The sequence below is a fragment of the Telmatherina bonti genome, assembly GCF_933228915.1.
Source record: "Telmatherina bonti genome assembly, chromosome: 12".
Classification (NCBI taxonomy): Eukaryota; Metazoa; Chordata; class Actinopteri; order Atheriniformes; family Telmatherinidae; genus Telmatherina; species Telmatherina bonti.
The window spans coordinates 11,066,943-11,089,163 of NC_136610.1; the positions used below are offsets into that span (position 1 = coordinate 11,066,943).

At 40.5% G+C, this 22,221-nt stretch overlaps 1 protein-coding gene across 1 annotated transcript; it reads right to left on the minus strand.

The window, feature by feature from the left end:
• Positions 1–7,281: 7,281 nt before the first annotated feature.
• Positions 7,282–20,929, minus strand: g3bp1 (GTPase activating protein (SH3 domain) binding protein 1). Its single transcript, XM_079250242.1, has 12 exons — positions 20,799–20,929; positions 15,193–15,309; positions 14,946–15,027; positions 13,602–13,775; positions 13,399–13,489; positions 12,700–12,790; positions 11,798–12,065; positions 11,587–11,691; positions 11,140–11,257; positions 10,247–10,372; positions 10,045–10,154; positions 7,282–9,954 (listed from the first exon to the last, which is right to left on the minus strand). Exons 2-12 carry the CDS (start codon positions 15,285–15,287, stop codon positions 9,715–9,717), a joined length of 1,500 nt encoding a protein of 499 aa, XP_079106368.1. The 5' UTR covers positions 15,288–15,309; positions 20,799–20,929; the 3' UTR covers positions 7,282–9,714.
• Positions 20,930–22,221: the final 1,292 nt, after the last annotated feature.

Below are 22,221 nucleotides of genomic sequence, written 5' to 3' on the forward strand. Positions count from 1 at the left end.
TAAAAAAATACTTTCTACAGGAAGCCGTAAAGACTTCTGCTGTCAGGGATCTGGGTTGTTTTCTATGAGGTATTTTTCAGGTTCCACCAGAGCAGGGGTCACCAACTCCAGTCCTCGAGGGCTACCATCCTGCAGGTTTTAGTATTTCCCTTGTACAACACATTTGATCCAAGTGAAAAGGTTCTCCAAGAACTTGTTGTCATCTTCTGCACCTGCCTGTTAATGAGCCATTGGTTTGGGTCAGGTGTGTTGTACCTGGAAAACAATAAAACCTGCAGGATGGTAGCCCTTCAGGACCGGAGTTGGTGACCCCTGCACCAGAGGGTGCCAGAGAAGCCTTTTCTGGAGGGTGATTTTCCCACAGGTGTGCTGGCCTGCACACCTGTGGAGGATTTGTGATCAACTCCCTAGAACTATATCTGGAGATGACTGCCAGTCCTTCATTGCTTGAGTGTTGAGCCATGTGGTAAAACCTAAGCACTCCAGTGGTTTCTTGTGTACACTTACATTCTTGTGAAACATTTAGAATCTTCGTTTTTTCCAGAAGCCAATATCTTGGATTCTTCTGAGCTCCTTGTGATTTCTCCCTGCGGTATTCATCTCCAGCAATCATTTTTACAATAACCACCAACTTGGAAACTTCTTTCAATGGCAGTCCTATGGATCTGGTAATTATCTTGGTGCAGGAAAATCATCATTTCCCACTCGTATCTATCATTACAGAAAAACCAGCCTTTGGATCTCTCGGAACCACAGCCTTTCATTCTTCAATAAAACTTTTTCTAATTCTCCAGGATTGCTTGATTTTTGCATGTGGGTTAAACATCTTCACAACATGATTTCTGCGAAGACTAACTCATGCATCCTGTTTCATCTCACCTCAGTGTACTGAGGAATTCACATGCAGAATTGCCTTCAACCTGCATTCTGTCAAATGACCAGCTCAGTTAATTCCTGTTGCTCTGCGCATGCTTGTTACCTTGTCCCACCCCAATGATGCACATATTCCACGTAGTCTTCTGTTTCCCGTCTCAGGTACTGTCCCAGTTTAAGGTCTGCACACTTCCAAGTGCAGACTTGTCGGCCACCACAAATTAATTTAATTGCATACATCTAAACCAGGATTATTTTCCACTGAAGTTAACGTCAGCTTGACATGCTGAGCTGTTAACCTGAGGAGAGCCGGGCCACCGCCTCATGTTTGTCCTTTTGACACACAGGTAAATGGAAAAATAAATTTAAATTAATGGTGCCATTTTGTCATTTAAAAAAAACATTTGTGTTTTTAGTAGAAGCATGGGATAAGTAATGTGATAAACTTGGCATATGTAGTTGCTAGGCAACGGAGGACCAGAGCCCTATGGGTAATTCTCGTCCACTGGGTAGACCGTCTCATTTCACTAACGGTAAGCTCACTTTGAAGTGGCAGACTACATAGAACACTTCGTAGCCTATGCAGTCTTTATATCTTGAAGTGGGCAGACCCTGAATTGGGACACAGCCACTTCTCTTTCCGAGGTGCTTAAAAAAGTAACTACAGTCACGTCAAGCTGGTACTTCAAAATTAGTGTAAAAATAAATGCGTAATGGTTCTTATGTGAGTTTTCATGTTATATCAGAAATGCAGGAAGCAGAGTTTATTTCTGGTAGACGTAAGTATGTCACATCTGCTCCCTGTCCAGTCAGAACCTAAATTTTGGTAAAAATAGGTAATACCACATATGCTCAGAGCAGGGATGTTGTTAATGCACAGTTTGAGCAATAAAGTACATTACTCAGTTTCAAAGAAGCTCAATGTTCAATTTAGCAGCCAGTTAATCTGTTTAGTTTCAGCACAAATAAAAGGTTTGGTGTAATTATCTAATAAAAACTCATACAATCACTTGGGTTGTGCTTTTAACAACCACGGAAACATCCAGGCTCTGTCCATTCTCCTCTGTGTTTCCCTTTTAGTTCAGCTGGAGTTCAGGTGAAGTTAGTAGAGTAGAAGAAATCGAAATCCTTGGAGAGCGTCGGTCAGGCCTTTCCTCTCACAAACAAAAACACATGAGTGCATAAACCTGAAGTCACTGGGGAAGCCCGGCTTGTAAAACACCTGGTGGCTTCACTTACAGGAAAACACTTGTGAGTTCAGGCAAAAAGGAACTGAGAAAAGGTTGAGATATCAAGACATACCATATGTATTTACCTACAGACAAAAGATAAAAAAGAAGCTCTTTCAATTCTGGGGTTTTATTTAAAAAGACGTTGAATAAAGACTAAAAACAAATCAAGTCAACCACATTATAAGAAAACAGGACATCTACACTGTCTTCAGTTAACAAAACTGTGTTTTAAAAGCTACGTCCACATCAAGGTCCAGCAGCTTGTAGAAGCAGCCTTAGTGGCAATAAGTTGATGGAAATGTTTTCTTCATGACTTTATCAGTCTCTTACATCGTTGTGGAAGAATTTTGGTCACTTTTTTTTTTTTTTTTTACAATAGTTTACTGAGATTTGCAGCACTGCTTTCTGCACACGTCTCTCCAAGTCTCTTTCTTCTTTTTCAGCCATCTTGTTGTAGATTTGCTGCTGTGTTTCATCGTATGACCCGTATTTTGCAAAGCTTTAGCTGTCAGATAGATGGACTCATATTTGACTCTAGAGATGGGTTTATGGTCCACTCACTGCAAGGCGTCCAGGTCTTATGGTTGCAGAACAAGCCCAGACCATGAGCCCTTCACTACCGTGTTCAACAGTTGGTATGAGAAGCTTACGCTGATGTGTTGTGTTGGATTGTTTTTTCTTAAACATCTCCACTTTGGTCTGTTGTGTCCAAACCAAAGCACATTGTTCCAGAAGTCATGTGGTTTGTTCAGATGCAACTTGGAAAACTTAAATTGTGCTGCCATGTTCTATTTAGACATACGGCGGAGTATTAGGGCCACAATGAGAAAAAAAACAATAGTCTCGGATTATTTTTTCCTCTGCTTCACTATAGAATAAAGTCGAAATGACAGGAACAAAGCCGAAATACTAATATTAAAGTCGAGTTTTCAATATGAATTTGAACAGCTTTAAAACACAATGCCTTGTGTGTAACCTACTCACTTTTACATCACGAAGTTGCATGCACACATATTGTAGCCTACACAGCATGCGGTCACTCTGTCTTTTTTTTTTTTTTTAACTTAATTCTCATTTCGACTTCGTCTCGACATTTTGACTTAAATCTCGAAACTGTATTTCTACTTCATTCTTGTCATTTCGAATTTATTCTCTAGTAAAGCAGAGGAAAAAATAATAATCCGACACTATTGTTTTTTTTCTCATTGTGGCCCTAATACTCCGTCGTATAGACAAGATAGAGGAGGCTTTCTCTTGTAAACCTTAAAAAAAGAAGCCATAGTAGCTCAGCCTTCTTCTTTCATTGTACTGTCATGACCTTTAACATTTAACACACTAACCAAGGCCTGTAGAGTCAATAAATCAGGAAGCAGTACAGCAGTAAGTGAACGATTACAAAGTGCACACATTTCGATTTGATTTAGAATCATATGCAGCAGAGACAGCTGAGCAGAGAGCCGAACCTGTTTTCAGTCTGTTTCTGTCAGATCCCTGCAATCAGCAGGACAGATGACTACTTAAACCCCCTGCATGAAGCTCCAGGCTTGTTGGTTTCTTGCAGAAAATCAATGCTAATCATACAGATGGAGGCACTATTCATACGTATGCAGGCCCTTCAAACGCCACTGTGCATTTGGCTACTAAATGGAGCTCTTAGTGATTCTTTTCTGTTATTCATAGCAGCATTAGAAAGCTTGGTTCATTGCATATGCATCTGCTGTCACAACTATTTGATGTGCAGAAATCCCATGAAGAAGAAGCAATTAAAGGAAGTCAAGAAAACTGGCTTTTTTTTTATGAATCTTACCAACAGAGCTCGGCTTAAATCATTATTCAGCTCACAGAAAAGGATTTTCATTTCTTGACACCTACTGCGAGTCTCTTGGCCTCTTTTGAATTTATAAGACAGCTTGAAATAGAGCAGGACAGAAGAGGATGGGCAGGGTTGCACAAGCAGCCAGGCTGAACGGCTGAAAATCAGTTTGGAAACATGAGCCGCCTTTCTTTGTTTTTAAATCACTTGTTTTCTGCCAGAATATCTTATATTACAGTGACTGCAGCTGCATTAAACATCTCTAGCCTGACGTTGGAACAGAAATGTAGCTACTTAATGACAAACTGGATGGAAATTTAGCAATGAAAGCCTAAATGTATTCCCAATTGAACAATTCCTGCATGTAATCCAGACTGTTTACAATACAATAGCTGACATGAGTGCCCATCTGAAAGTACTCGTTCAGACTCAGATCTGTCAGAAACTGTGGACACCCAAGTTTTAGCTAAACTGCAGTTGCTAACATGTTAGCAGCGGTTGCTGTGGCGTTCAGCTGAGACCTACAGCTGGTGACATGCACCCCTCCCACATCCTGCACCAGATGTTCATTAATTAGCAGCTCCTGATCTATCCCTTTAAATAAAACAGTGTTTTGTTTTGCAGCATTGTTGGAGGCATTTACAAACCTCAAACACAAATTGGTAAGTCCAGGAGAAAACCATCAATTACAATGGATTATAAACTACACCTCAAGTAGGTTCGCCTTGCTCCTACTGACGTAGCTACGCCTCATTTTTCCTTCAGAACTGCCGTAATTCTTGGTGTGACAGACTCAACAAGGTGTTGGAAACGTTCCTCAGAGGTTTTGATTCATATTGACCTGATAGCATCACACAGTTGCTGCAGATATTACGAACAGTGCTCTGCTGGATTGAGATCTGATGACTGTAGCCATTCCAGTGTCTAACAGTGGAGAGGTATGCCACGTGGTGCATTATCTTGCTGGAAGTAACCATCACAAGATGATTCGCTGTGCCTTCATGTTGTTGATTCTAACTCTATTATCTCATCTGACATCTAAAATGGAGACTCATCAGACCAGCAACATTTTTCCATCTTCTATTGCCCAGTTTTGGTGTGTCTGTGAATTGTAGCCTCAGTTTCCTGTTCTTACTGACGTGAACACCACCCTGTGTCTTCTTCTGCTCCTGTAGGCCATCTGTTTCAATGTTGAACATATCATGCATTCAGAGATTGTGTTGGTCATATGAGTTTCCGTTGCCTTTCTATTAGGGCTGTATCGATTTTTACAATTTTTTTGGAGGTTCCAATTCGATTTAAACTGCGATTCTCGTGATTTTTCGATATTACTGATTTTTGTAGAGACTTACAAACACGAAAAAAGGAACAAAACTTTTTTTTTCTCCTCAGTTTTCTTCATTTTAATTTGGAGAAAAACAACACAGTATCCAGACCATCATTCTGCTGCTATAATGCCCAAGAAGACAAGTAAAAAGATCAATATAAACAATAAAAATGACATAAATTTTATAATGGATTACTTTTATTGATTGAAAAAAAATAGATTTAACAAAAAATTATTAATTTTAAAATTGTGAAGCAAAAAAAAAAAAAAATTTTTTATTTTCAGTTCGATTCCCCACCCCTACTTTCTATTATCCCTCATAAGTCGGCTCATTCTCCTCTGACATCAAGTCATTTCGGTCAACTGCTGTTCACTGGATTTTTTTTCTCCTTTTCAGACCATCCTCTGTAAACATAAGATATGGTTGTGTGTGTAAATCTCTATAGATAAGCAACTCCTACAATACTTACAACATACAAATATAATACTCATACCCAATATACACTCCTTTACAATACTCCCAAGGCCAAATTACCCAATGGGCATTGTGGATACAGGCCAAGGGGCCCACTTGGTGTGTTGCTTTTGGTACCACTGGCTGAGAGATGTCAGAAATGCCGTTTCACAGTGTATTGTTCACAATTTTTAATATGTTGGGGTGGGGAAGGGGGCCCTTGGAACACTCTGGGCCCAGGGGTCTGTGCACTTTTAATCCGGCCCTGAATACTCCTACCACAACCATGCAACATACAAGCCCCATAATTCCTCCTCTTTCTTCATTGTGATGTTTCAGCGAGTCATCTTAACCATGTCTCCATGTTTTAAATGTCTGTGTTGCTGCCATGTGATTGGCTGAAGTATAAACTTCAATGGTGATGTTGTGTGCCCTCACTCAATGGTGTCGTGGGACGGGAATAAGTTGAATGATGTCACAAAACATCAAGAGTGGAATGAAGTATAAACTTTATTGGTGATGTTGTGTGCCCTCATTCAATGGTGTTGTGGGAAGAGAATCCTGTTTTGCAGAGCTGCTTGCTTATATCACTGAAGAAGGTAAACTGAGCGTGTGAAACAACAAAAGTTATGGTCTCATGGTGTGTGTGGGGATGGTTGGCCACCTCCCTAGCGCTCCCACGTTATGTTGCAGAATGAGGGGTATTAAAGCAGGGAAGTCCCAGACTTCGGTGGAGTCTGCTGCGGGTCTATCTGATCAGGACGCCCAGCTGGTTTTAGCACTCTCTACCGGGGTTGTGGTCTCCCCAACCTATCCGCGTTACGGTAAGAGCTGGGAACTGAAAAGTGCCTTAACTGATGTGCTTACTCTTGTGCTGCAAGGTTAATAAAACGCTGAGTTAATCATTGGGCAGAGAGTTTGTGTGTTCATTATTTGCAGACTTCCTACGATCCTGCAAAATAAATAAGTGTTTCATTACATTGGCTGATTAGATATTTATGTTAACAAGCAGATGAACATGTGGATCTACTAGCATGGAAACTAAGTGTATAACTCTGAGATAAGTGCACAAACATCCAGTACTTAATTATTCTATGAAAAATATTCTTCCTCATAGACACATCATCTTATGCACATTTTAAGGCCCTTTGGAGGTTTATCAGGTATATCCAACAGATTCCAGACAGATCCAAAGCACGCTATGGGATTACATTGCCCTTCTGGTCTGGGGATGCTTTAGATTCTCCAGGGAGGAGCAAGACTGTCAGTGAGAGGGAGGACTGGGAATACCTAATGGGTATGTTGCCCTCAGATAAGCAGATGATGGGTGGACATTTTAAGTCTCCATATCTCCTTTAACTAACTAAAGGCCTAAGTCTTAACTTTAGGATCATGCTTTTATAATCTTTGTAAAAAAAACCAGGACAACCCAGTTCATCTGGGAATTAGTAATGTCTGACGAGCAACCGTGCAAAAGTAGAAGCTAAAAGGCAAAACTGAGCAGTTTTACAGATGTTTTAATGTGTTAGAGGTATTCTCTGGAAACCATCAGCTGGTGTTGATAATCTACACACTAGGGGTGGGAAAATCAAATCGAAATACCGGAAATCTGGATTTATTTATTTTTTTTTCACAATTTAAAAAAAAAAAAGTTCAAATAAATAAAATGAATGCATTATAAAAATTTGTCATTTTTATTGTTTTCATTTATTTTTTTACTTTGGCATCATAGCAGCAGAATGTTGGTCTGGCTACTGTGTTTCCTTATTGAAATGAAGAAAAATGACGAGCAAAAAATAAGTTTTATAAATTTTTCTTTTAAATCTACAAAAATCAGCAATATTGGAGAATTGCAATTTAAATCGAATCGGGACAAAAGCATATCGTCACACCCCTAACAACAGTCAGGAGGATGGAGGGACAGCCTCTAAAATTCACCTGAGGAATACAACGAGGATCCAGAAAGGAAGTGAAGCCGAGGTATTAATGCACCACTGTAAAAACAACTATCAGGGCCTTCATGGACAGCTGCAAAGGCAACATTAAAGGAGAACATCTCAGCTTATCAGAGCTGGAGTAAAACAGAACAGCAAGATTTATTTTTGCCTTCTTTGCTTTGGGTTGTAGCTCACCGTTTTTTGTCTTTGCCGTGGCAAAACAGACATATGTGGAATCAGCTGCTTTCATAGACACCTTGTTGGTGTGGTTTGCTTGAAATGAATAAAACTAAAGCTTTTCCCTTATTCCTATTTAATAGTTTGAATTGTTTAGTTTGGGGGCTGTCAGGAAGCATTTGTTTCACTGAATCCTGAAATGTTGCATCGGTCCAACAGCATCACTCACTAGTTCTAAAAACTTTGATCATCTTTATTTAATGCGACTTTAGTTTTATTTGACCACTGAAGCACTGCTGTGCAGAAGGTTGGTTCTGCTGTATCCCTCCACAAGTTGTTCCTGTTACATATTTTAGGCCCTGTTGAAAAACATCTGACCGAAATGAGAAGAGTCTCCAACAGCCTTCTGTGAAGCTCTCCACAAGTATCGCAAATACTTATCTCAATCAGGTGTTGGAATAGGGCAGTGTTGCTCAATCCAGGTCCTCAGGACCCCTTCATGGTTTTACACATATTCCTCCGCCAAGGCACCAGACTGAGGTTATTAAACTTCCTCATCTGTTAACGAGCCCTTTATTTCATTCACAAAGTAGTTTTACTGGTAAAACATGCAGGGAGAGGGTCCTGAGGATCTGGATCAAGAAACACTGGAAAAAAGGTGAATATTTATCCCACAGAGAATTAAAACTGCAACTCTACAAGCCCTCTGAACCATTTAGTTACAGGTGGTCTGAAAAGTATGAATATTAAAGGCTGAAATCCCTGCAGTGGAAATACACCTCCAGTCTAAATCCATTCCAGTATTCACCCCCAGTCACTTGTACAAAACCACAAACAAGTCAGTGTCAGAGTTTCACCGGCCAGAAAAAAAAAAAAACTAAAGTTAAAACAGTAAATCACTTTAATTTAGTTCTATCAGCATGTGAGCTTATTTTAAACATGATGGCAAATGAAGTGCATCGGTAAAGAAGCCTAACAGGTTTTGATACATGCTCCATTCAGACGCGTCTGTAAATCCACATATTACACGCTAACATTACTCAAATAAAAACCACTACAGTTCAGCGCTTGACCTGATAGAATAAAAAGATAAGACAGATCCATCGCTAGATACAACGGTGGCAGCAATACACAGGATTGCCCAAGCAGTAAAGTACACGTTCCTTTAAGAAACAGGGAGAGAACGCGAAAAATTAACACAAAACTAACCTCTGGGTTCTTAATCCCACAATTCAAGTAGTATTTACCCTTTTTCATCTGTTTCTGTGTTTCGGTTTGTTGTTATATTCAAGTTCAGCATGAAAAAAAGAACCAAAAAAAAAAATTGACTTGAGTCCAGATAATACTTGTGGAAAGAGAAAAAAATTGATAAAAATGTCAATGTGGATGATCGGACTGAGGAGCTGGTTGCGTCTCTGGTGTGAGGCGAGGTGTGGATTCAGAAAGGAGAAACAACAGCCAATCAGAAGGAGACAAAGATGAACCGGGGCGCAAGAGCTCTCACGCCGTACTGGAGTGGCAGGCGAGGGGAGCCTTGCTTGTTATGATGGTGGGGTTGGGATGAAGAGGCAGTCATCACCGTGACGACAGATGAAGCTGGCTGCCAGACTCAGGAGTAGGCGGACTCCATGGTGAAGCTCGAACCAAACCTGCGCAAGTTACTTCCAGAAAACCTTTCAGTCTACATACAGGAGACAGAACGAGGAGCGGACGAGTCAAAACTCTCAGTGTATAAACAGCTAAACTTAAAAAACAAACAAAAAAAAAAAAAAAAACTTGCTTTTTATCTCCTGGATGTAGAGGAAAGAGCTTTTTCTCTAATTTGGTGTTCGTCCAATCAGAAACGACGACTCAAACTGAATCCAGACAGTAATCTAACTCAGGTTTGGCGCCCAGGTGGTTCACTGGCGGGGAGCAGAGTAGCGGCCCTCACTCGGCCCAGCACCCCGTCCAGATCCAAAGCTGGGTTTCTGTGCCATCCCTCCCCGAGCAGGAGGGCCTCTGGGTCCTCCGCCGCCTCCCACTCGCTCTCTGGGTCCACCAGGACCCCGAGGCCTCGCGTCCCGCCGGTCTCCCTCTCTTGCTGACCGAGTCTTCTTCTCCTCCACATTCAGACGGATGTCCCCTCTAAACTTGATGGGCTGAAAGACAGAAGTGAAAGTGTTTCCCACATCTGGCATGGAGTCAGGCAAGCAGCGCGGCAAAGAAGCAGCGTTTTATGTTAAACTTACCTTGTTGCTGAGGATCTTCTGTACAGGTTCAGAGTCATCAAACACCACGAAGCCAAAGTTTGGTAGCTTCCCTCCGCTGTTGATCCGGAGCTCCAGAACAGTTCCATACTCTGCACGAGGGAAGAGAACAGATGTTTAGAGGAGAAAATAAAGTTATGACACATAATCCTGTGTTGAAGCCACGTTATCAAACCCAACTCACGTTCAAAGAACTCCTTCAGCTCATTTTTGTCCACATCATGAGGAACATTTCCCACAAAGAGCTGGTGGGCGTCAGGGTACCTGACCACCCTGCGACCCTCCGACTCGCCCTGTTCACCTTCTCGAGCTGAAAAGGACAAAGAAAAGTAAGAAATTGAAACGTGTGTGGGTTACCCATCATAGAGTGAAGTTTTATAATTCTACAACAGAGACTTATAAACACCTTTAGTCATCCTGACTGCATATCTGCATTTAGCACAGTTAGAACTAATCTGCTTTTATAAAATAGCTCATAGTACAGATGAGCCATCTATGGTTTCTACCATAACGTTGTGGAAGTAATGTACCGAGCCACCAACAAACATTTTTACCTAAACAAAAGCTATGTGTGTCAGCTGTTGTCTTGATGTCAAAATGTAAACAAAATGAAGGACTGTTTATGTCCAAGTTGTCACTAAACCACATTCAGTCCACTGATGTCTCAGTTATTGTGTGTTTTATAGTTAACCTCATTGTTAGAGAACAACGTGTTGTCCAATACAATTAGAATTGCCCTTTTATTTTTACTGCCAGTAAAACATGCAACGGGACACCACAGCTGTTTAACATTTACTGGAACTGCTTCAAAAACATGAATTAAAAAAAAAAAAAAAAAAAAAAAAAAAAAAGTTGACAGGTCGAGTAAACAAACCATGAGTAGAAAATGACGACACTGATTTCTAAACAAAAGATCTTCCATTAAAATTTGATTCCTCTTTTACTAAATTATTTATGACTCACTTAAAGTGATTTAAGTGGTATTTTTACTTGAATGCACATTTTAAACAAATGACCAAATGTTACCCATCAGAAGTACTTTGGAGACTAAACCATGAATGTGGGACGGGGCTGTACCTGGTCTTGGCCCTCGGTGTGCGGGCGGAGGACCTCCAGGCCTCTGTTCCCTCGGCCTCTGGTCTCTCTGTGGTCTCTGTGTTGCTGTTTGGGTCTCTGACTTTACCTCTGCTCTGGGCTGCAAGTGAAAATATGTTCATGTTTTCAGCTGTTGGGACTAAAAAGTTCAGGAAGTCTAATGGACAAATCTCAGTCTGCATCAGGAGATACATAGTACAACATCACACACTGAAACTGCATCACTGCTACCGCTCACACCGGCTTTCCAGAGGAAAGCAGACTGTTCTGCACTCGGAGGACCTCTGTTCTGGGTTTTTCAGACTTCAGATCAGCTACAAATAAGTTTTTTCTCCCCAGAGCAACATGCCTGACATCTAACCCATCAACAAGGCCCTCTTTCACATTTATACACCCCGTTTATCATCATGTAAGCAACTTCAAACTTACTGGTGCTGTGGGAGGGACTTTGACGACATGTGGGGACATTCCGGAGACTGGGACCGCCCCGCTGGGAGGGAGGTTTTTACTGGTGACAGACGCCCAGGAAAATGGCTGTCAGGGAGACAAAATGAAGACAGAACATTAAAGCCTGAGCTCAACATCCAAAAGGTAATGATTGTATGTGGTTGGAACATCCGCAGCCTGTCTTCAGACCTACCCTGTTGTCTTCTGGAGCGGCGGGGGCGGGTTCAGCAGGTGCAGAGGCAGCTTCGGTAGATGGGGGGTCAGGAGTGGCAGGACTCTTCTCTGTCTGGTCATCTGCTGTGTGTGTTTCTGTGTGTTTCTCCAGGACCGTCTCCACTTTCAGCTCCACGTCAGCAACTTTAGTCTCCTTCTCCGCCTCTGGCTCTGGCTCTGGTTCTGGTTCTGGTTCTGGACTTGCAGCATCCACCTCATCCTGGTCACCAGGAGCTGCTGGCTCTGAGCTACAACAACAAGGAAGAGGTAAATATCAGTGTTTATTGTCATACAATACTAACTGTTGCCTTAAACCTGACAGATTTACATTGTAACATTTTTCCTCAGCTGTTATGGAAATATGGACAACTACTGGGAAACAAGTTCAGTCTTATAGGCCGACAAATGACAGCAATGTGTAAAATTCATCGCTACCCAGGTGAACCCCACGACATGGGACGTTGCATTTCAGGCCAACTTTCAGCAACAACATAGAATAAGGTCAGCAGACTACATGAATATACTGAATGAGCAGGTCGTTTAATCATTGAATTTGTCCTTCCCACATGACACGACCATTACTTGGGGCTCATATTGTGAGACTAGTTCAGGGAGTAGGAGATATTTTCACAAAATGTCCCCACAGAGAACCTTTAGACTGTGCAGAAGAAGGCTTTGCACAGTGGTCTCTCCAATCATCAATACAAGGTCAACAAAATATTAGAGCCTTTTGTTTGGTGCAGACTAGTGGAGGCACCACAGAATTTTTTTTACTTAAAGAAATCCAGGCTTGTTCTCGTTACATAAGCAGGAGCTTTGTGTTCAATGATAATCAGTATGGTGTAAAAAATAAAAATAAAATACAAAATATCCGTGCCGTACCAGGCCGTCTGGTCGTAGAAGGGAGCAGACTCTTCTGGAGCATCATCAGGGGAGGGGACCCTCTCGAGGTCCTCCACCTCATCCTCAGACTCTGAAAACAAAAAAACATGTACATGATAATAGGGTGGCACAAATAAAAATTAAAAAAAATTAAAAATTAAAAGAAAATTGGAAATCGGGAATTTTTTTTCTTCAATTTTAAAATTGTTTTTCTCCTCAAATACATAAAATTAATCCACTATAAAACTAGTTATTTATTGTTTTTACTGATTTTTTTTTTTTTTTTTTTTTTTTTAACTTGTCTTTTTGAGCATTATAGCAGCAGAATGATGGTCTGGCTGTGTTGTTTCCCTGTTTGAAATGAAGACCAAAAAAAGTTTGATACATTTTTTAAATCTACAAAAATCAGCAATGTCAGAATTGTGAGAATCAAGATTTAAATCGAATCGGTACCCAAAAAAACAAAAAACAAAACGGAATCGAAACAAAGGCATATCGTCACAGACCTATTAAGAAATATTTACGTCAGACAGCTGCAGGTTAACAAACCTACTTTGTTGTCCTTCAGTTACAGGAGTGTCTTAGTTCATCAATAATACATAAACACCTAAATGACATCATTTTTACATATTAATGTCATAAATGTTGTTCTTGAAGGTCTTCTGTACTTCCACAAGAAGTGATGGAATAAGTTCTTACCTTCTGGGGGCTCTGAGTCGGAGTCGCCAAACACCTCATCTTGGTAACGAAACACATCATTATGGACGTAGAATTTATTGGCAACCGTCCCCTAAAGCATACAGCAACAGAAGTCACTCGATTCACACTTGATCACAACAAGAACCCAAATATTCTGAAATGCTTTGCAAGTTAAATCTTCCAGCAGGCGGCGAGGTACAAACCTCAGGTGCCAGGACAAAGGTTTGCATGAACTTCCTCATGGGCTGCATGTTGTTGGAAAGCTCACCCATCACCTGCACCACCACACCCTCGTTCAGAGTGGCGTGCGCGTCCACGTGTCTGATCTTGGTGTGACAGTCTCGGAAACTCAGCGCCATCACCCTCTTATGGATTTCCTACAAGAGAGGAAAGTTAAACTAAGTTATCTAGAATGGCGAAGGAAATATTTAGCCTCAAGAGCCATATTCACCCATTCATCACACACAAGTCTATGCATTGCACTTTGACAACCACTTTTCTTTTACAGAGCTACAGGAGTCCATCAAGTATCAATCGTTGACTAATAAATCTAAAATATCCTGGCTTATATGTGGAAATTGTGTTTGTGTTCTGAGTTCTTGCTGTACATGATGCCACCCAGTTGGTTTATTTTGAAATGAGGACAAGATTATTTCTTCTTCTTCCTACTCCAATTTTCTTTACATGGGATGCATTACAGCTGTTGTATAATTATTGTAACTGGAATATTTTGGTTGAAGAGTCTTGGAGTTTTTTCAGAGCCCTGATCAATGCCACATGTAAAGTTCACAACTCTTAGTCTGAGCTGAGAAAGTTCTGTTTAATCCGTCCAGTTTAATCCTCTGACCAGCGGCGAATGGACGGCGACATATCCCAATATTTCCTGCTTTTTATATAATGTTTAAGCATTTTATCCAACAAATCATGGAGATTTGCTCTAAACTACAAGATTATAGGTTGTTTCTTTTATCTTATTGTAAAAGCATAACTGGATATGGACAATTAGTGTAAAAAAATGATTCAAGATGCTTTAAAAACTAACTTTTTTTTTTTTTAAACTGACTAAATAGTTTGTTCATAATCCCAGTTTAACAGAGTTTCAAAGTCTGGTCTGTAAAAACTAACTTGCTAGAGGCATTCTTTTGATATACACAAGGGAAGCTCCAGGGCCATCTGTTTATTTGTCCAGCACATGATATTTTCAAGCTGCTCAGTATTATTCTTAAGACATTTGCCTCTCTTCCTGTGAGAAGACGGTTTCTGGCAGCAGACATTTGAAGACTTTAAAAAAAAAAAAAAAAAGGACAGATTCTTGATTTCAGCTGTCAAACCTGAGCTGCAGAGTTGTCACAAGGATTGTGTAATTTATGGTAGAAGGAAAACTTATAAAAAAAAAAAAAAAAAACCACTTTTCTTTGACCTATGTGTTTTGTTTTTTGGGTTTTTTTTAAATTTCCTACCCTGCAGATGTTTCAAAGTCTGCCACGATACCCATCCATGGAAATAATTATATAAAAGCTCTTATCTGCCACATTAAGCGTACTTACAGACTGTCCATAAACAGCCTCTACTGGTTTGCCGTTGCTGTCCAGGCCACCGTGCACGTAGGAGGAGTTCTTTCCATAAAACCTGAGCAGAAAAGATTTATAGCAACAAACTTAAAGCAATCATTTCCAACTGTGTCTTATGAAAGAAGGTACTTCCAGTAAAATGACATTTTTATTCCCAGCTGCCAATTAGTTCAGCCTGAGTTCAAGTCCCAGCCTGCATGTCATGTCAGCCCCCCCACAGTACCTGTGCAGGTAGTCAGGAGCCTGGTTCAGGAGTGTGTAGTACTGTCGGACAAACTCTCGCCCGACCAGCTGGGCACTTGGCTTCTCCATCACCATTTCTTTGGTCAACTTGAAATCTCTGAAGAAACGAAGAAAAGAAACTTTGATTAAATGAACTGTATTTTCACCCAACATCACTGACTAAAGAAATGAAAAAGAAAATGTCAATTTATCAATAAACTTTCAATATTAGTCAGAAATAAAAAAAAATTGAAAAACTGTCTCCATTGCTCAGCTTCCAGAGTTGAAAACTTAATGATCTACATTTTGTTTATAACCTTGCTGAAGCATAAACGCTGGATGTAAGAAGATGGTAAATTATTGACTAATTTTTATTTCCCAGATCGGACGCGCATCAGCTCCCATTTCATCACAAAATGCAACGCAGTGAGAATCCAGTTCCTGCCGCTGTGAGTCATCCCACCCCACCACCATCCCACAAGCAAACTGAGGTGTAATTCAGTTTGGGTAAACGTATTTTTACAACAGCATACAGTATCTGACTCACCCCATTACATACTCGTTTTTCATGTATTATTTGGGCCAGAGGTACACAGTGATCTACAAAAAGAAAATGGACTGAAAAGTTTGTTTCCCGCCCATCTGGACACGCACAAAAAAACCAAACTGAAAACGACTCGCCCGGAGGACAAGAAAACAACAAAAAAAAAACAAAAAAAAAAAAACATACCATCTGCTTTCATATGGAGTGAAAGACTTCAGCTTATTTTACTTCATAAAGACCAGTTCTAAATCTGAAGGTCTGAATCTCAACACGGTGTTTTACCAAAACTAAAAATTCTTCAATGGCTGCATTTTAGATAAAAACCCAAAGTAACCAGTTAATAAAACCCAGTAATCTATAACAATTCTAGTAGGCTGACAAGATCCGCAACGGTTACTTTGTGTAATAACAGCTTTGATTAAAATGTATGCTCTGTGGACGGCGTGTAACAACTTAAGTTATGAAAGTTATATGCTTGCATTTCACTTGTTTGCTTCCTAAAGCAGCCTACAAATAAAAAATAATATAATGTTCTTCTAAAAAGGTGATACTCATTTTGTCATCTACTGACTCCAGGGTAGTTTTTCCTCCTACTGCTTTACGCTATACATCTTTATTCGTACCACAACATTTATTACATTTATTAGTACAATTATTTTCTTAGTAATATTACAAAGTATTTCCTAAGAAGACAATTTAAGTGAGGTCAGCTGGATGTTCAGAAGACTGGAATAAAAATGTCTGATAGTTACATTAACCATGACCAACGCAGGCAGCTTTAATGAAGGGACGTGACTGACGCTGCAGGCGGATGGAGTCCGGTATAAATGGGGAATCTACTGGAAAACATCTCATCCTCCTGTGTCCTATTCAGGGTCTGCACGGTTCCAATTCGTCAGGTACATACGCCACTGTGGCGCGCCAAGTGCTGTCCTAATTCAAAGGCTGTTTCGGATCGGCATTTAGTTTGGCTCCAGATTAGCTTAAAATGAAGGCTACAAGTGATGTGACCTTTTCTCACAGAATTCATTGCACACCTGATAGAAATTAATTAGCAGATGAGCGCCGGTGTAGGTACCACACCAGTGAGGCTGTTTTTAAAAAAATAAATAAATAAATAAAGCATACAAGCTGGGACGACTGTGTCCATTAACCACAGATAAATTTAATTACATGCATCTAACCAGGATTATTTTCCACTGACGTTAACGTCAGCTTGAGGAGAGCCGGGCCGCCTCTTCATGTTTGTCATTTAGACACAGGTAAATGAAAATAAATGAAAATTAATGGCGCCATTTAAAAACAAAAAAAAATTTTTTTTTGAAGCGTGGGATCAGTAATAAGATAAACTTGGCCTATCTAGTTGCTAGGCAACGGGGGACCAGAGCACTACGAGTAGTTCTCGTACCCTCGGTAGACTGTCTCATTTCACTGACGGTAAGCTCACTTTGAAGTGGCGACGATGTAGAACGCTACGCTGTCTTCACACTTCGAAGTGTGCAGACTCTGAATTGGGACGCAGCTCGCATGACCTGGAAATAGTACGGCAGTATCTGCAGATCTCAAGAGGGTCAGGAGGGCACATACCGGGTCAATCACTCAGGTGTATTTAGGTCCTGTCTGTGTGAACTGGAAGCAGAATCTTTAGGCAATGGTTTCACATCATCTTGCTCTTGTGCACTCAGACACCGTTTACAACAACAAGGGCAGACCTCCATGTCATGTTTGTCCAGCAGCACGTTTAATTCATTTGGTTTGGTGAAACTAAACCTGGCAGAGCATCACTGCAGAGGTTACATGCGCCAGATCACTAGTGGTTAGCGTGCAACGCTTCCGTTTTGTTGCGTTTACAAAGATGCAACTCACAGCTGGGTGAGTTTTACCGCCCACTAGAGGCTTGCATCTACACTACATTGTCTCCGTTCCAGTTTTCTCAAAAGGGTCTTGACTGCAGCCTGGAGAATGAGGCGGGGCTGGATATTGGGCGTCCAACCGCCTCCCCTTCAACATTTTGATTGGATTAACCCTAACCATGCCCATTTAACATCCAACCCCGTCTATTTGACATCCAACCACGCCCAATATCCAGCCCTGCCCCACTCTCCAGGCTGCACCCGGGGGTTACTGGTTTTCTCCATTGAGATTGCACAACAGCAGAATAACAATTTTTGTTATTCCAAATATGCAAAGGAAAAAGTTTAGCATGGATGTTTCGGTGTCATGTCAGTGACATGTCACAACATTAGTCTGAAGCCACATTTCCTCTAGAACAGGTTTATACTTCAATCTTTTAAATGAAAGACTAAACGGTCAGATGTTATCTTATTTACATAATGGCGTGCAGGGCTGCTACGATATGCTTTAGTCTTGATTTGATTCCAATTTTTTGAGTGATGATTTGATTTAAATTGCGATTCTAATGTTTCTTTGATATTCCTGATTTTTTGCAGACTAAAATCAAAGTACAAAACTTTATTTGCTCATCATCTTACATTATTTCTATTAGGAAAAAACAACAGCAGCCAGACCATCACTCTGCTGCTATATTGCCCAAAAAGACACATAAAAAGATCAATTAAAAACAATAAAAATGACTAATTTTATAATGGATTATTTTTATTTTTTTGGGGGGGGAGATTGATGGAAAAAAAAAAAAATCTATTCAATTTCCCATTAACCCTAATGGCATGTAAGAGTTGCCCTCTGACCATGGTAACATTATGCCACAATACACATGCGTGTACATGTGATCACACTTTCATAAACTGATATAATATTATATAGTAACATATTTCAGTTTATATAAACATTTTAAAACTCCAGCCTTTCCTGCCATGAACCTGGGAGAGAAACTGACCAGTTAACCCAGTTTTTAAGATGTCCTGACCCATAACTTTGACTGAAACAGGTTTGCATTAATTCTCCAGAGTCTCACTCTTCTCCTGTTGTGGTTCATAATCAAATAAAACAATCCCAGGACACATTTCCAAGTTGCAGTTGTGCACTCGCTCACTTAGATTGGAAAAATGCACCAGACTGGTCCCAATCTGAAACCCTGAGATTATCTTTTTTTTTTTTTTTTTTTTTTTAACCACTGCGTGTCTATTATTTTTCATGCAAAGAGCACAGCCAGCTCAGTGTTGGGAATTTAACATGTCCAGTTGTTTGTGAGATGACAGCACCGCCTTGTGAAGGTGCATCAACTGGACCAGACGAAGTAGTAGTATTTCTACTGATGTCACAGATATGTGTTAAACAGAATATTTAGGTATTTAATAATCAAAACAATTGTTACAATACTTGTACTTGTAACTTGTCAAACAGGCAGCCCTGTTTTTCCTTGAATTGACTACATTTTCTCAGATATTATACCCAGAAAGTGATGATTACAATAGTTTAGCTCAATATCCTGTTTCTAGTTGATGTTAATTTTGTTTAATTCTCCTTTTTAGTGTTACATTTGGCTCTTACTATAAAGCTTTTCATTTCAACTGGACAATTCATCACAAACTGATCTAAACATACAAAAACTAATGTGATCTTGCTCATATAAACTATGTGAATCCTTTTTTTCTATATTTTAAAAATATGTATCAAATGATCACATGTAGTACACTGTGTATACCGCTTTCACTTCTTAACTGTGGTAACAGTGTAAAGAGTGAATCATTAAGAACTGTGGGGTCTGCCTTGCAAGATTTCCTTACGTTCGAGCCAGTAAAATAGGAAATAAAGCTAAATTTATTAAAGGCAGGCTTCTGAAAGAAAAATGCATTTTAATTCTTCGCTGTAGATCTGTGGATGTAAATATAATCAGGATACACAAGGCGAAGTGTAATTTACCTACAACACTGGGCCTAGCCTTAAAAGAAGATCTTAAACTGAATTACAACCAGAGTGTGTGTTGCCATAATAAATTAAAAAATAAAAAATACCTAGTTAGGAGATAATCACAGCAGCACTAACATGACAAACAATGGTTTTATGTAAAGAGGGGAGATGCTAACACTGTCCTCTCAGTCATTCAGTAAGCAGCCAAATCATGCTATTCCCTCATGGTCTGTCAGTCACACCTGTCCACGCAAGCACGAGCCATCTGCTGCTCTAATACACACTTAACACACACACAACCAGCAGAGATGACCTGATCCAGCAGGCAAAGCAACATAAAGTGTGCTGGGACACCTCAAACACTGCCAGACGACGACGACGACGACGAGTGCTTTAATGATCCAGGATTAAAACCTGACTATCTGCTCTCCCTAAATGTGCACCAGAAAGCAGCATGTGTGTAAAGGTGCGTGGATGGCAACGCAGACAAAAGGCCACGCCGCGTGAGGGATGATGGAGCCATTCGTGGTTTGCGACCGGCCTGCACGCGCAACCACGTCGGCCCAGCACGTCGAATGGGACCAGGCCAGTTCATTTCCAGATATAACCTGGGCTCACATGGCACGCTGTCTGACCCAGCACGGAGCTTAGTCGTGACAGCTGGAGGAGCAAACAGGCCCCAAACCAGCGCAGAGTGGAAATACAGCAGGGTTTCACCAGTCATCCCAGCACGTGTCCCAGCTGCTCCCCGCCACACTTCCTACTCACTCCGAGTTCTTAGCTTGCTTTAAAATCATACAATGTAACTGTAAAACTACCGTGATTTTTTCTTTTTTTAAACAGGGGGAAGAATTGTGTAGAAATGAAGGCGACAGCAAAAGCCCGAAGTCGCGACTGAAACGGGGCTAGAAGTGGGCTACACATGGGCGGTGGGTAATTCCTGGGGATTCAAAGTGAAACCAAGCACTCATTGTGCTTGTTTCACAACTCAGTGTCAGCTACATTTATCTTGTAGCGATATTTAAGGTTTATTGTAAAAACATTGTCTAAATATGGCATCTGTGGGTAAAAAAAAAACTGAGCAATAATGTAAATTAAAACTGAGAACGACCATCTACGCGCCAGGATGTAGACGGAGACCGAGAAAACCACCCGGTTAAACATACCAGGTAGCATAACAAACTAAAGGTTTCTGCCCATAATATGAAAAATTATACAAAATAACAACTTACCAATGGGTCAATTATTTTTTAAAAAGGCGTTGTGTTGTAACAAAGTGATTTCTTTGTGTCACCGTGGCCAGACCACTAGCGGCTTCGCAACGTGCTGAACTGCCCGGGTACCGGTTTCACCTCCGCAACCGAACATGACGTCCCGCCTTCTTCAATAACTTCCAACCAATGAAATTCGAGATTCACATCTTACCTGCCAATAGCAGGACATGATCACGACGTCCCCATATGAGAAGCCAATTGTAAAGCGTCATATTGCAAATTGGAGTTTCTCAAGGGAACCAATCACATCATTGCTCTGGCTGAAGGTACGATGGCTTTATGAAATAGCGTGTCCCGGTATTTTTAGGGGATTGGAGTGTACCGTGCACGTTTCCCCGCTTGGAGGCGACAAAAGATGTGTTAATGTATTTCTATTTATTACAAGGAAAATTTTATATATATATATATATATATATATATATAGTTCGTCAGTAAAATAAGTCACTTTTGTGCTTTATTCTTAGAAAAATCCAAAAACATCCAGCATCATTCTAAAAGTTATTTAAATCCACTTGAACTTCCTTAGAGGGACTTCCTTTTTGTTAAAAAAAAACAAAGCTAAATCTATAAGAGTTAAATAAATAAATAAATATCCCAAGCACTCCCTTTGTTTGCTCTCTTGGCTACAAGCTGAGGCAGCATTAAGGAGGAGCTGCTCGCTTCTTCTGCTGCAGCTGAGAGGAGGGACCTCAGGCTTTGTGGACCAGGCCTGCTTGTTGTTTCACATTCTTGACACTGGAGTCTGGATGAGCGGGTGGGAATGGTAACAAGGTGCTCTGTCTCTCCCTCTGCTGTCTCCCAAGGGACCACGTAGCTGTGTACACTGTCATCCAGTGAAAATCAAACATGCAAGTGCAGAAGCACTGACTGAGCATATAGAGAACAGACTGCTGGAGCAAAATCACACACACTCTCAGCTATATGACATAATGTTTGTGTGCGAACATGGTGCCTTTGAGTTTTCCTTCACTCACTGCTTCTTTTTCACAGATATATATATATACACACTTGTAAAGTTTTAGTGAAACTGCATTGTTTCATGACCTGAGGTAGATGTAGAAATGATATTTGCTTAAACCAGGGATCCCCAAGGACCAGGATTGGGGATCCCTGGTTCAAAGTGTAAAATTGTAACATTTTTAAGCAGCTTTAATCATCCACATCAAACTTTGACTGATTTTAGCTTAAGCCACCCTGACATATCATGGTGCTTAAATCATGTTTGGGGGCATTTTACTTAGTTATTTGCTGGTTACTACATTTTACAACTACACAATACGATTTATACTTATCAAATGCTGACATATAATCCAGGGATCCTTATTAACATGACCATCATTTCGTATGTCACAGGGCAGTTTTCCATGCATGAAATCAACCT

Excerpts from the sequence above, each read along its gene's own strand:
- g3bp1 (XM_079250242.1), bottom strand. The coding sequence starts at position 15,287 with ATGGTGATGGAGAAGCCAAGTGCCCAGCTGGTCGGGCGAGAGTTTGTC. Across the intron at positions 11,692-11,797 it reads CCGCTCCAGAAGACAACAGG|CCATTTTCCTGGGCGTCTGT; the intron begins GTAGGTCTGAAG and ends TCTCCCTGACAG. Across the intron at positions 11,258-11,586 it reads AAGTCCCTCCCACAGCACCA|CCCAGAGCAGAGGTAAAGTC; the intron begins GTAAGTTTGAAG and ends TTTCACTTGCAG.